The 15,254-nt window shown below is 42.5% G+C and overlaps 2 protein-coding genes across 3 annotated transcripts in view; one reads left to right on the top strand and one right to left on the bottom strand.

Annotated features, from left to right (window-relative positions):
* The window catches only part of VASH2 (vasohibin 2), an 8,721-nt gene extending 7,869 nt beyond the window's left edge, over window positions 1–852 (top strand). The window contains 1 exon segment of the mRNA XM_010010403.1: window positions 571–852. Within this exon segment, the coding sequence (XP_010008705.1) occupies window positions 571–640 (70 nt within the window). The 3' untranslated portion in view covers window positions 641–852.
* Window positions 853–4,404: 3,552 nt separating this feature from the next.
* On the bottom strand, window positions 4,405–14,323 carry ANGEL2 (angel homolog 2 (Drosophila)). Of its 2 annotated transcripts, XM_010010402.1 has the most exons (9): window positions 13,891–14,323; window positions 12,925–13,178; window positions 12,082–12,151; window positions 10,144–10,565; window positions 9,099–9,225; window positions 8,403–8,463; window positions 7,791–7,954; window positions 5,496–5,501; window positions 4,405–4,894 (listed from the first exon to the last, which is right to left on the bottom strand). In XM_010010402.1, exons 1-9 carry the CDS (start codon window positions 14,315–14,317, stop codon window positions 4,746–4,748), a joined length of 1,680 nt encoding a protein of 559 aa, XP_010008704.1. In that variant the 5' UTR covers window positions 14,318–14,323; the 3' UTR covers window positions 4,405–4,745. The 2 variants fall into 2 exon arrangements, with proteins under 2 accessions (XP_010008704.1, XP_010008703.1); XM_010010401.1 differs by lacking the exon at window positions 5,496–5,501 and having other exon boundaries at window positions 4,746–4,900.
* Between the last annotated feature and the right edge of the window lie 931 nt (window positions 14,324–15,254).

Genomic DNA, 15,254 nt, shown 5'->3' with positions numbered 1-15,254 from the left:
TTCGGGGCAACCTGATTGAATTGAAGACCTCCCTGCTCATTGCAGGGGGTTGGAACTCGATGAGCTTTGCAGGTCCCTTCCAACCCAAACTGTTCCGTGATTCTGTTTGGTGGGCTGCAGCCCTTCACATGGACCTAGCCCAGAGGAAAGGGTAGATTCAGAGCACCAACACGCTGTGGCCATGCGAGAGGCTTTGCCTGTTTGCTCTCGGCTGCTTCCACTTCATTTTAAAAGCCCCAGAGTCCTGCTCTGGGGTAGATCCTGGGCAGGATGTGTCTGGTCTTAACTGCTCATTTAGGCCCTCTCTCAACTGGGAAGGAGAGGGGTGCTCCCAGGACCCCAAGATGGGACAGCTTGTTCCTCACTGGTGCTTGGCTTCATGGAAAACCCACACAAGTAGCTCAGTCACACTAGTTCACGTGGCAGATTGAGCAGGACCGTGCTCACGATGAGCAAAGTGGATCTAGTCAGCCCTGTTTTGAAGTCAGGGGTGCCCACTGCCCTCTGTGCTTCTGCACGGCCGTGTGGGATCACTGGTGAGCAGAACCCCCTTCCCTCCTTTGCTCGCAGGCCTGCAGTGGTGGACAAGAAAGGAGACCTGGCTACGCTCAACGAGGTCGGCTACCAGCTCCGCATCTAACAAAGCCATATGCCGGACAGAGGGCTTCCTGGTGCTTCCCGCTGCACTTTACCTGCGCTCCGTTGGAAGGAAAAAGGAATGGGACAATTCAGTAACTTGTGGACTCCTGTGGTGAAAGTTTTACTTAGAAAATAGAATGGGGGGAGTTTGGTTTTGGTGGCAGTATTTATTTTATTTCAGTTTATAGAAAAGGCATCAGTGCAGAGGAACCTAAAATGAGGTTTGCCAGGATATGACCTTTTTTCCCCTTCATCATGTAGCAGATGACTCCAGTAGTGTGAGAGTTTCTTCAAATACAATTTGCCTGTACAAGTATTAATTGAATTTGGGCATTTTGCTGGGTAGTAGCAATGGGAAAACTAAGAAACCAATATTCTTAGTGTTAAGATGTGCTGGGGTGCAGTGCAGTTACAACAAATCCTATTCAGTATTAATGTTTAATTCAGCAATAAAAACAAGCAGTGCAGAAGTGGCATGAGTTTTTAAAGTATCGAAATTACCTCACTGAACTTAATAGATATGCAAAACTGTCAGTATTGTTGTTTTGTAACTGATTTGTACTGTTTCCCAGCATTTCTGGTAGTATTAAACCAGCACCGGATGTTTTACTGCCACCTGTATTATTATTTTGTGCATGTTGCTGAAAGATGTTAAGTAATAGTAATATGCAGGTGTATTCTTAAACACTGACATCTTATTAGGCAAGATAGGAGGGTTTGGGTTTTTAACTGGTGATAACTGAATAATGAATTTTTAAACTTTCATAATTTTTTTATACTTTGTCACAAGCTTTTAGTCTTTCTGGACTACGCTGCTGAAGCACAAAACATAGAGATTGCTGTTGTGTAGGGACAAGTGTTCACCTCTCAGTCAGTCTGTTTCTTGTTTATGTTCCTGGAATAACGCTAACCTGAGCCCACGTGCTTTCCTTTCAGCAGTTGGTGTAGCTTTGAACCTTGTCTTTGAAAGGCTGAGCAGTCTCAGATGGTGATGCCTTGACATCTTATATTAAGATCAGACATTGCAGGCTGAAGTTAACCTTCTGCCGTGCTAAGGTAGGGAGCTTTTCCTGTATGTGCTGTAGTAACAACAGCTTAGACCTAAATAAGGAAGCTTTAATGGCTGAAACGGCTGAAAACCAAGCTCGTCTGCTTCCTCCCTACTCAAGTCCTTTCGTTGTAAGACTTAGCTGAGGACCTGTGAGGGACACCAGCCTTCTCAAGTGACGCGGTCAGACTTCACTGGGGGCTGCCATTCCATTAGCGAAGTTCTCTGGTGAGTGCTGCATTCCTGAAACTATTTCATTAGGTGCCTAAATAGAAACTGGATTATTGTACAAGTCCAGCCTTTACCCTTTGTGCTGTGCTTGTAGATGACACTGCCATGGGCCTTGTGTACTTCCCCTCCTGCGCACTGACTTTTTTGGGATCTCGATGAAGGCAAGACATTGTAAGACAGTGACAGTAATGCTTACTCAAACTGAAGGATTTAAGCTCCTAGGACACTTCTGTCAGCCAGCAACTGAACGAATACAGATGATTGCTTGTACACAGACCTCATTGCTCAAAAAAGTCAATGAATCTTCCCTATGTAGGGCAGGAAGACAATACCAAGAGCCAGGAACCTTCTGCAAACAGGGGAAGGCTTTCTCTAATGAGCCTGCAGAAAGTCTAGAAAGACTTGTCTGCAGTATTACGTACACTTCCTTACACAAATTACCATATCAATTACAGGGAGGCCTTTCCCATTCCTCCTTCTGTCAACTTTTCCACTCCTGTGTTCACCAGAGGGATTTTTGTGGTTCAGGAGCAAAGTTGAAAAGAGGGAAATACTCTCCTGGTAGAAATCCTTGTACAATTTGACACCAGCGGCAGCGTTTCAGTTTTAAACTTTGTGCTGTTCAGTATCTTGTGACCTAAACAAGGTTTTTTCATGTATCCCTTGGGTAAAATGATGTGAAAACTGACTTTGATCAGCTGTAGCCTATAGCACAAAGTTACCTGATATGTTGCAAGCTTTTTCTATGAAACCATGGTTTACTTCAGCTCAAGTAGTGGTGGTTGTGTACAGTTTTTACCACTGTCCACCACACTTGAGTTATTTTCTTTTAACCTCTAACTTGACACTGCAACTTTTTAATGCTGTAGAGGCGTGTGACAAATTGCTTTTGGTTCTTGTTTTGCAGTTCAGCTGAAATACTCTTCACGATGATGGCATTTGTCTTAAGTGTGGTTCTAGTGACTGCAAAGTGGTCAAATAATGTAGAAAACATGCATGACTTCTGGGTTGGGTTTTTTTTACATCACTTGTATGTTTATGCACAGCATGAAACTTCAATAAAAGGATCATGGTAGTTGGAGGGGTTTTTTCTTTTCAAGACTCCGGGTGAATTTTTGTCCTGTTATGTTTCTATTCCAGAAAAACTAGTTGTTATTTCTAGACTGAAGGAGTGACAAGGCTTATTCCAAAGAGCAGCACTTTTCTATTACCTGCCTTCCCCTGTTCAGCTGCCTGTGTGCTGGCAACGGTGCAGACATAGGAGAGCTCATATTTGTCTGCTGTGGAGATCACACAGCAGTCCCCCAGACTAGCAAAGCTCCTTGCTCTTAGTGTAGGCTACAAGAGTTGCTACAACAGCTTTTTTTAGCTGTAACCTGTGCATATCCAGAAATCTGTTGTGTTTATTCAAGTATGTTTGCATTTATCAGCTCCAGCTTTGAGAATACTCGTATTTAAATCAAGCAGCAGCCAATATTGAATAAGCAGTCATCCCAAGCGGAGGAATTATTCCCACTTACTTATGAGAAAAATACCCCCCATCCAAATTCTCAGCAACCACAGCTGAATATTGTGGTAAGTAATCATATTTTGTAATGGAACACTGAAGTACTTCTTCAATTCAACTGGTTTTGTGATTACAACCACTGTACTTCTGCACTGTTCTCAAAGCACAAAGTAAGTGCAGTTGTAATTCTGCAGTCAGGAAAAGGAAACTTTGCAGATGAAAATTCCAAGAATTAGGTTGGAGAAGAACAAAGAAATGTTTCTAGGAGCCAAACACATCTGAATGTGACCTCGGGAACATGGGTGCGGGTTTTCCACCACTACACTGAAAGACGAATGTCCAAATGTTACTTTTAAGGCAGTTTTCGTACATACCCAGATGTAGTTTGACTTGTTTCCTTCACGTTTACTGTTTGGGCAGTCTTTTACTTTTGTAAGTGGTATGTTTGTCAGTGCACTGTGAGAGTAAATACAAATCTTGATCATTTAGTACCTCAGGATCTGTCATTTTAATATACAACTTGCCCTTTTTAATAACTCAGTGGAAAACCAAACTCCCTCAGGTTGTTCAGTAGTGTTTTGTTCCTACAGTAGATCAGTTTACTGTTAGGTTCCATGCTCATTGAACTGGGGTTTATTTCAGGTGTTTTAAAAAAGATGCCAGGGAATGCTACCCATAGTTCAGTTTTTAGAAGTTTAAGAAGTAAACTTTAAAACTTTGCCTTACTGCAAAGCTGTCTTTGTCCTTTGGAGGTGTAATCTTCCAGCTTCTGGCCTGACTACAGTCTAAGTGGATTCCTTTGCAGAAGTATTTAGGTAAGAGTGTCTGCAGAGCATTGTTGTAGTAAAACATGATTTTCTGCTCCTTAGGGTGTGCACACAACCCCACTCCCCCTTGCTTGGGGGTTGGAACTGGATGATCTTAAGGTCCTTTCCAACCCAAAGCATTCCATGGTTCAATGAAGCAGCACACGGTTCTCAGAATAATCATTTTTACTACGATTTACAATAAAAACCATTTACAGCATCTCTGTGAAAAATAATGCCACTTGGAGGCTGGCACAGATGTTTTCCGTTATCAAAGAGGAAGCAAATGTAGAAACCTTTTATTTTGGCCTTAACGGCTTCATAAAGTAATTGCAACCTTTAAAAAAAAGTCTTTTTAAAAACTCTACTTTACACAGCACTGACACCTCAGCATGCAGGAACACTTACTGAAACCGGACCAGCAGCGCCTGAATTAACCTTCCAAAAGACAATACTCATCACAGGAAGTGAGAAGGTGAAGGTAGGTTTATCTACACAAAAACTTCTTTGGGTATTACCGTTCAATAAGCCTGAACTCTGCTAACAATGGCAGGTGGTCAGAAGAGTTACTTTCATTGGGGAGACCATTAACAGTCCAAAGATCCTTCTCTGTTAGAAGTGCCAGCCTGCCAAGGAGTTTCAGACCCCCATGACAAGAGTCCTCTGCTCCTGGATAAAACACAAACAGAACAAAACACAGAAATGTTCATCAGTGCGGGCTGAGAATCACACATTCATACACCTGCAGAAAGGGGAAAGCACTATGGCACAAATAATGTGAAAGTCATTTTTGTTCCATGCAACAGCACCAATAAGGAGTTCAGGAATTCTTCTGGTTTACGACTACTCTCACAGCAGAGCTTAACAATCAGTAGAGCTCAAAGTACCCAGGACTCTACCCCTCCATTTTGCAGACATCAAAAGAGATTTAGATGTTCACTATAACTCTGAAAAAGCCTCAATCCAGTCTTTAGCACAACAGCAGTGCCCAACAGCACTGACACCTGCAAAATTAAGCATCTTTTGAGAGTTAATTTTTATTTATTATTAAATGTATTTTTATTTAATAAAAGTTACATTACCTTTATTTCTATATCCTTAAGAACAGTTCTCCACCAGGCAAGAACTCTTGTTAATAAGGGTGAAAGCGTTCTGGCATTTCCCTTCCTAACTGCTCATCATAAGAAAGGGATCTTTCTCCATTATTTCCTGCTACTACCTACTCCCAATTGCCTGAAGACACGTTGAGCCTCTCATTCCCCACCAATCCCTCCTTGTTGGTGAGAACAAGGTCCAGCAAAACCACTCCTCTCAGTGGCTCCTCTATCCCTTGGAGAAGGCATTTACCATCAACACATTCTAGGAACCTCCTGGATTTCTTATTGCTGGTGTGTTGTCCCTCCTAGAGGACCAGGGCTTGTGAACATGAGGCTGCTCCTCTCTGTCTATAGAGGGCCTCAACTGCTCAGTCTTCCTGGTCAGGTGGCCTGTAGCAGACCCCCACTTTAATGTCACCTGTCCCTACCCAACCTTTGTTATTACATACCATACTTAAAATACCTGTCCCCTCATTAAAGAAAAACATCCAGTGGTGGCCTTGGCAGTGCTGGGAATGGTTGGACTTGATGATCTTACAGGTCTTTTCCAACCTGGTTGAGTCTGTGATTGCAAAAACCAAACAACAACAAAAAGCAACCCCCAAAACCAAACAAAACCATCATAACAAGTTTTTTCCAACTCAAGAAGTTCCATTGAGAACAAGATCCTTCCATGATGCATCAAACTTTCAGACTTCTTGATCTATCTAATTGAATGAGACAACCTGTCAGCAACCCTAGCTCTTGCTTGCAGAGCACAGGGATGACACCGAGCAGGTTGAGTGCTTTCAGGACCAGCACAAACAGCAGCTGTAACTTGATAAAAATACTTTCTGTAAGGAAGTGATCAGCAATTCCAGGACTTCCTGGCTGAAGCTGGTACTTACCAGCAGGCACATTTTAAAGGATTATCCAGCAACTGTTCAACTCCTCACATAGTTCAACAGCTTCACTCCTTTGCCACCTGCCAGCTTTGCAGCCCTCTAACAACCCAGCAGCTGTTTACTGCCGCTCTGAAGAAAAGCTTTTCCACTGCAAAGATGCCTTGGTAGCTTCAGAGCACACACGTCCTTGAGCCGAATTCATCATCTGGCACAGCACCTGCATGTCTACAAAGGAGCAGCTTGTTGCTGCAAAGAGCTTGGCCTGCATGCAGTGATTAATGTCAGCTCGGAGCACTCTGGAAGCACTATTAGTTAGTTTCTAAGAACTAAAGAAGAAAACTACACCAGTTTAAGCTAGTTTGAGAATTCCAAGTTTGGCCCCATTCTGTACTGTGATGTGGGATGAAGAATCTATTTGAAAAACAAGTGCAGAAAGGAAAAAGTGCTATAGCTCTGCTGGGGCAATGATGGTGCGACAAAAATATCTAAGCAAGTGAATCAAGATTAAGTTTTGCACAGGATGCACTCTGAAATCACACAGTATTCAGAAGTCATTTAGATACTTCTCAGATCCTGTTTTTTCAGTCAAAGCTTTTATTTCTGCATTGTGAAGCTTTTGTATGTGGTATTTTACATTAAAGTAGTTCTTACTGTGCATGTTATGACAAATGAGACTTGTGCATTGACTCGAGGAATTTTAACAATCTAGTCTCAGTGCATGAGAAATGAAAGTGGTGTTTTTATTCCACATACTAAAAACAATGTTAACTTGTAAAAATCAGTTGCAGTCTACAGTGGGAACAGGAGTAGAATCCAGGTTTCTTTGTTCCAAGTTCTGCAGAGCCATTAATCTGATAGCACCGCACTGTGCGGTGACCTTTGATGATGGCATAAAACACAGAACTACTGGTGACATGGAAAGCACACTGCTGGGAAGTGCCCACGGTAAGAGCACAAAGCAGAAAAGGATGGATGTGCTACCCATCAAGAAACTCACCCGCAGAGGCACCGTGTCTTTCTTGCACCATCTGGTGAGTTTTAGCTGCAACTACAATCAAGACTGTGACACCGAGCACGGGCAAGTGACTGCTCTCAGAGCAAGAGAGCACAGAGGTCACCTACTTGACAGACGTTACATCAAGACTATCTGAGAAGTAACTAAGAAACCCTTTTAATGCACATCATAAGCTGCTGATCACCGTTTTTGTGATTGGATGTGACTGGAAACACTGCTTTGTTGTCGGTTCGGCCACCAAGGAGTTCCTGACAGCAGTAATTCTCAGGTGCTACTTACACTGCTGCTTTTCTGGGGCCTCAGGTCTTTTCTCCATGCTGAGATGGCAACTACAGCACTGTTGAGTTACGTGGAAAAGCCTGCCCTGTGTGGCACTACAAGACCAACTGCGGTGAGATCACAAGCCCGGCCCCATTTCTCAGGCAGCAGCTGACATTCGAAGCACTACCACAAACCTCTGAGGTAATTCATATGGATTGAATTATCACTGCATTTCCCTTGGAACAGCATCCAAATGCTCCCATTTAGCACTGTTAAAAACAATTAGAAAGTTGTTTCTTTACCTGGCTGGGCAGCAGTATCATCCTTTGCTGCAGAATAGAAGATGTAATCCACAGTGACAGCACTTCGGGAGTGACAAGTTGTTACTTCTGGTATCCCGGTTTCAGGAAAGTAATGAGAATAGACTGAAGACAATTTAAAGTGGTGCTGCAGTTTTGAAGACACCCTAAACATGAACCAGAGAAAAGAACCTTATTTTCTTGTCTTTCCTAGAAAGAACGAGCAATGAAGAAGTTCACAGCTTTCCTACAACATCACTACAGAGCAAGTGTTCCGTTTATGTCAAGAAGTAACCAAAAATGTCAAAAGGACTTTCTAATAAGCAGACAGAAAGGGCCCCCTAAATAGCACTGACACCTTGCCTCTGCATTGCAAAACAGCAGCTGCAGGTTCCTGCAAGAACCCACGCTCCCTTATTTCCAGTTCTAGCCCTTTGCTGTCTGATCAGCCTTTGCATGTTTAAATGGATGATGATTTTTAACTCAGATAGGCAGACCGGGTTAGGTTAGCATCTTCTATCCACATCTGGAATCAGAAACAAGTTTGGTCTAAAACCAAACCCCCCAAACTAGGAACCAGTCAAGGAATTCCATTTTTTATCCCCCAACACATACTTTTCAGATGCTATTACAACCTCCTGAGCATTGTCCAGTTTTCCTGCTTCCAGTTTTTCTCCTGTAAAACAAAAATCCATTCAATTTAAATTTAAAAATAGGATGTAAGCAAGACCAATATTGAAGAGCTATAGAAAAGAAAAGCTCAAGACGAGTATCTTTACATTTATTTTTTGCAGCAGGCAAGATTAATCCAGACAAACTGGATTAAATTCTTCTATTCCATTTGTAATACGCCCTCCAAAGACTTCCAAATGGTGTCCCATTCCTTTAAAATTGGTGGATGACAGATGCAATAAGGAAGGAATCACTTGCTTTTCCCACTTGTTCCATGAAGTGCCTCCACTGTGATACATCATAACCACTTAAGCAGAATGTAGGTTCACACTACATACGTGTGCTGTGTTCTTCCATCTCTTTTCCCAGTCACAGCACACTGGCTTTCGTGATTCAGTCACAGTAGTTTAAAGAATAGGCACCAGCTCCTGAATGGCAATTTCTAACTATTACCTTCTAAAGAGTCAAATTTGCAAATGCTTATGTGAGACAGTAACTACACTCAAATGAAGCCAACAGGGAAGTTTGGCAAGCTAAAGACTCACTGTTTTCCCCCTCTACTAGAACAGGACATGTTTTTCAGTGCTACCCGAATGATGTTTTCAAAGGTCCACAGAATTCATCAACCCAGCAACTGACCTGCATTTTCTTCTTTCTGTTGCTGTTTTATTTCATATACACAGTTTTGTGAAATACCCAATTTTTTGGGCCAGATTGGAATAGATAAAATTCTTTGTCCCCTTGGAAATTGTTCTTGTCCAGAGACCTAAGAAAACACGAAATGAGTGGACTTCTTAGTTAAAGTTTAAAGCAAAGAAAAGCCACAGCCCCTTAGAATAAGTCTTTTGTAATGGCTTGGCAACTCTGTGTAAAAGTAGCAACATCCCTTACATACACCCCCTTTGTTTTTGCAGCTACCCAATTTTTCAAGGCAGTTCTTGTGACACTAAGCTGAGATACCACCAAGAACACTTATCAACATAACAGGACCGAGTGTACACAGCTCCCCAGCAGACACTTCATCTTCACGAAGCTTATTCTTCCGGGAGCAAGTCAAGTTGAAGCAGGGCTTGAAACAACTACTCACTAGCAACAGACACCAACAGGGCTATTTTTCCCCATGTTTTCTCATTGTATGTACTGCAGTTACTTTCTATTAAATAGCATTTGACACATCCAACAGCTACATACAAGAGCTTACAAGAAAAACCATCTCACCTGAAACAGTTTAGAGTCAGCATCTAATTGCATTTTTGCTTTTACAGTATTCTAGCCACTGTAATTCAGAGCTTATCTAAAACAAGAGTCATCTTTCAATGGAGGACACAGGAGGTGTTTGACTAAATACTTATTTTATCCTCTTTAAAGACTGGGATGCTTAAACACAGTGATACAAACATCCTGTGGACAACACATTTCAAGAACAATTAATTCATTTGCAAGTTTTTAATCTCAGATTGCCAGAAGTGGATGCAGTGGCCTGTAAGGCACAACTAACATGCTCAAGATTATTTGAGTAACCCCACAGTAACTTTCTCTTTGCAGACTGCATAAAGGGCACCAAGATTGGTACTGAAGTGGAAATAATCACAGCTCTGGCATGCTTAAATATTATTAATACATTAAGTATTTATACTTAACCAGCATCAACTTTTATTTGTGAGAAGTGAAAATCAGAGCCTACCTTTCCTATGGCAAGTCCTTCATAATTTAACTTTCCTTCCTTTATAAATCTGTACAATGGAGAACCAGGAACAGAATTGAAGTCACCACAGATGATAACAGGACAGAAGGTACCATCCTTCTGAGCAGCAACACTAGCGATCTCTGCCAGGAGGATTGCAAGCTGGGTCAGCTTGATGTCCCCGCGCCTTGGGTTATAGAGCAGATGTGTATTGGCTATACAGATTGCAGCATTAGTTTTACAGTGAAATCTAGGCTGCAAAAGCAACACCAATCCCACATTGTCCCTGTCCAAGAGTGGAATATCATGGCGAAAGAATTCCACGGGGTTTGATGAAATCAGGCTAAATTTGGAAGTTTTGAAGCAAATAGCACAGCCATCAGGTTTCCTCCCTGTCCTCATTTTATACTCACAGTGATACCCTGCAAGAGAGGCAATGAAGAACATGAAATATCATTGTATAAATAGAGATTATTTCAAGAAATAAGAAAAACCTCACACTTCTCTCACATGGGAGTCAACACTCAGTCTGAAGTACCAAAGACTATGTGAAGTTCACACAGGAAAGTGAACAGAGTCTTTCTGCCCTGTCTAGCTTCAATTTAGATACTACAGGAAACCTATTTTAATACCTTTTGTGATGTGTAAGCATCTATTTAAGAAACGAGGCATATTCTTATGTTCCATCCCTGGCAGTGTTCAAGGCCACATTGGACAGAGGCTTGAGCAACCTGCTGTAGGGTGAGGTGTCCCTGCCCACAGCAGGAGGGTTGGAACTGGATGGTCCTTTCCAACCCAAACCATTTTGTGATTCTATGATTCTCTCCTCATGTGGAGGAAAAAACCCACCAAACCAAAACAAGAAAGAAGCCCCACAAGAAACATAAAAGTGAACTTGTGTATTTAAGGTTTTTCCTGGATGTTACCACAGTGGTTTAGGAAAAACACCAGTGAGGTGTTCCAATCAAAGCAATGATCAGTATAAGTCATAAATCATAACCTTAAAAGGATTCATAGAACAAAGGTCTCAGACATAGTTACACAATTACGTAGCTCCACCAGGCCATGTGCTCCTGCCACTTGCTGTGGCACTCACTGCTAACTCGGTGTACCAACAGAAACTAATCCAGGAAAATAAAATCTGTCTGGATAGTATTCTGCTGGACTGGTGGATTTCAGCAGCGTAAAGGTCTAGTGAGTGCCAGAACTAGCCCAGGAAAAGGGGCAGAACATGCACCTCAGAGCTAGGGAGGGGAAGAAGAAGAGCAACAGCAGGCTCCAGATCCTCATATCCAGCAGCAGGAAGCTCAGCTGCCCAGACAAGCCTGGCCTTACAGTGCTGTTCCACATTTCAGGTGGGTATAAATCAGTACTGCCATTACTCTACCTTCTTTACATTCAGTTCTAGGAGCTAGACTACCTCAAACTAAGAAGAGTATCAATCCAGTGCTGCTCCTTGAACTAGCTCCTCCTGGCATCAGCCAAGTACCTGTGCCAGGAAGCAAGGGGGGCCTGGGACTGGAAGGAGACGTAGAGCACGAAAGATTTAGATCGCTTTAAACCACCAGGGAATCACATCCCTAGCAACATGTTCCTTCCACAAATTCACACAGGAGAGTGGTAAGACAGTGCTATTTAGGCTGACTGACAGTAGTGTTTAAAAACAAATTAATATTAACTGACCATGGTTTAGCGCTGATATTTGGAAGATTTCAAGCCAGAAAAACATACTCTAGAAAAAAACCCTATCCAACAGGAATTACGATAGAAAACACTAAGGCAGTTTCCAGAGAGCACTCAGTGAATTTATAAAGGGGGTACAAAACATTGTTCCATGTTGTGATGGAAGCAAACTCCATTCTATTGAACTAATGTTTTTGAGGAAAATAGTACTGGGATAGAGAAGACAACACACTGGTCATAAAAGTTTCATCATACCCAGGGATTCCAAACTTGACTTGATCTCTGTTCTATAGTGGTCTTCTTGGACTTCCTGTAGACAGAGTACCTGAAGCAAAAGTTCACAATTAAAAGATTAGTAAGTATATCAAAATATGACCATATCACCTCTGTTGGACACTCTGTATAGGTATACTATAAAAATAATAGTTCAGAGGCTTTTTGCCTTCATAATTCCACAAAAGGATTCAGTCTCCTAGAGAAAGTGCTCCTTAAGATTGGGAAGAAGGCTCCAATTCCTCCCACCCTCTCTCAGACAGCTGCACATTTTCAGATGTGAAAATCAATTTAATCAAAGTAGTCGCCTGCTAATACATTCCCAGCAGTTTAGGGGAGGGCTAAATGCCAGAGCAGTGGGATGAAGAGGCCAAGGGCACACGTTCCAGAGTGGACAACAAGCTTCCATATTATAGCCTGAACCAAAGATCAACCTCAAAATACTCCATTAAGAGAATTCTGGGCATCTTGCAGCCTTCTGTCTGTGCACTGCAGTACTGATTTACAACCACCTTGGGACTCTGACAAGGGACTGAGTTCATGAAGGGCAACAAAGTTATGCCAAAAACACCATTCCAGGAATTATGGACAAAAAAGGCAACTGTGAGTGGTATGTGCTGTAGAGGTTGCCTTTGCTCTAAATTCAGATTGCACAGAATACACGAATTGCATGAGCATAAATCAAAACTAGTGTTAAGCATGAGATAATGAAAAGCTCAGTTGGATTCAGTGGACAACCCACCCATCAAAATAAAGAATAGCAGGAATTCGCTGCGGCAGTTTATCAGTCCTAAAGAAATACCAACATGTTCATTTTCTACTCACATCTGCATCCAGCTGTTTGATTTCTTGTAGAATGTTGGGAAATCTGTATGTCCAGATTAACAGTCGTTGCCTGCAGTGTCTGTACAGGTGAGAGTTATCTTCCAACAGATTCTGTGAGAGGATATTGTAGGACATGACTGTAAAATCAAATTTTGCCTCACTTTCTGTACTGCTTTGGTCAGTTTCTTTATTTTCAACGATTTTCATTGTTCTGCTGTGCTGGCAGAAATACTCCCAGTGTCTTTTGATGGTTCCTGTTAAAAGAGCATGAAGAAGAAAAAATTATGTAATGCACCATATGAGTTCTTACTGCTCTTAGAAATCATTCTACTGACAACTGCTTGTCTTTGCTTAATCAGTTCTAAAAGCTTATTTGATTAGTAGTGATTTAGACATGGTTCAAGATGAACTTTAATTAAGCATCAGTAAAAAACCAAACTAAACAAACCCAACCCCCAAACAAAATCATTAGATGTGCTGGATTTCAAAGTGCTTTGAAATTAGGCAGCTGGTATGTCCTAAGGAAACCTGTCAGACTGGTAAGCCAAATCCACTCTGCTGACGCAGTGTTACACTGCCTGCTGCCACTACCTCCTCAGTGGAGATAGGGTATGTCAGTCTGAGATACACCCTTAGCACAGCACATGGGCAGCTTGATCTCCCTATACATGACTAAGAAGGGGTTAGGAATTAAACAAAGTGTTCACCTCTAGCCTGTGTACAATCTGACTGTGTTCTATTGCCTGTCACAGTGAACCTAGCACAGGCAGACTGTGGCAGCACAGAATACAAGTGTGACACACCAAACAGCATCACAAACTGTAAGGCTTTTAAGACAGATGTTTTCTTGATCAAGGTGCCAAGAAAAACAGTAACTAAAAAGGTGCAGGCAGGATTGCTTATAGCTTGTTAGATGTGTTTAGCTTTACAGATAAAGATGGGAAACGAGGAAAGAGCACCTTTTACCTTTCTTGCTCCTATGTTTCTCTTCATTCCGTGCTACAGAAAGACACAATGCTTCCTTCCGATCAGAGGAGTTTGTTTCTTTTTCAGGAGTTGAAGCATCATGCTGGCTGCTGAGTCTTCTCTTCTTTGTCAATGGTTCTTCTCCCTCAGATTTCATACTGGGGTTGGGTAGGTGAAAGCAAGAACTTTGCATGAAGTTATCAAGCTGCCAGTTACAGTTCTGAAACTGTCTCCAAGGTCCAAAAAACGGAGGGAGTCTCCAGTTTGCTGAGGAATCAGCTGGAACGGGAAGTGGAAATGAGGCCCAGGGGTAGTGTCCGGCCCATCTCATGCAGCTGTAACCCAGGCTGTTCAAGGCGAGTGTCTGAGAACCACTCCAGTGGGCGATGCAGTCTCTGCCCAGCCTCTGCACATGACGGGCCAGCATGGGGGGTCTGCCAAAGAAAGCAAGAGATTTCATCCCCATAACTACATCCACCCGTAGAAGGTGCAAGTCATCCTGGTCATGGCTTATACAAAATACTCTTTCTCCACAAATTAACACATACAACATATTCAGACCCCTTCAGATACACAGAAGATACTTAAACCTTTATCTAAATGATAGGCAAAGTGGGACGTTACAAAGCAATCTTGTATTCTTCTCCTTCAGATTTACAAATGCCATTTCATTTCCAAACTGCCCAACTGAATTATTACTTACAATTTATTTTCTGCTTTATTAAATTCCACTCTCAGAGCTTTCAAGTGCTCAGTGGAATGACCTTTATGAAAAGTCATTCCTTCGTGTGGCATTAACTTTATGATAAAGCTACTTGAAAGGAACCAGAAAACCACTTTCCTCTGAGCGGCCAGAAACTTGTTTAAGAAGCTGTTGACTTGGATCAAACCACAACGCCAACAGGACAGGGAAACAGAGGTACTGACTCGCATGGCATCTCTGGCAACGGCTTAAAGACTAGATTTGGATTCTTACTTCATTTCCAGATGGGAAAGCCACAGCTTAGCAAGCAAAGCCATGAAAATAAGGGGGAGGTTGGCTGGTTGTTTTCCAGAGAAGAAGAACGTCTGTGTCAAAACCAAACAGAGAGCAGGAAGGAAGGCGGAGTGGCACGGATCTGCCCCAGCTTCCGCATTGTTTAAAAAAGAAGGCGTATTTTGAGCTTACAAACAAAAGACACCGAAGCCTGGTACTCCTGAAGTTGAACCAAAGGGAGAACCTCCTCCCTGCCGTGCAGCCTAGGGAACAGGCTTAAGTACAACGTCCATCAGAAACCAGCTCGTCCGGACACATCCCCCGGGCACCTGGGCGGTGGGACGGAGCGGAGAGGGCACAGGCGCCGCTCCTTTGGGAAGGCTCCCGA

The sequence above is a fragment of the Nestor notabilis genome, unplaced genomic scaffold (assembly GCF_000696875.1).
Source record: "Nestor notabilis isolate BGI_N333 unplaced genomic scaffold, ASM69687v1 scaffold12132, whole genome shotgun sequence".
In the NCBI taxonomy this organism is placed as follows: Eukaryota; Metazoa; Chordata; class Aves; order Psittaciformes; family Psittacidae; genus Nestor; species Nestor notabilis.
This window is presented reverse-complemented; position numbering and strand designations above follow the sequence as displayed.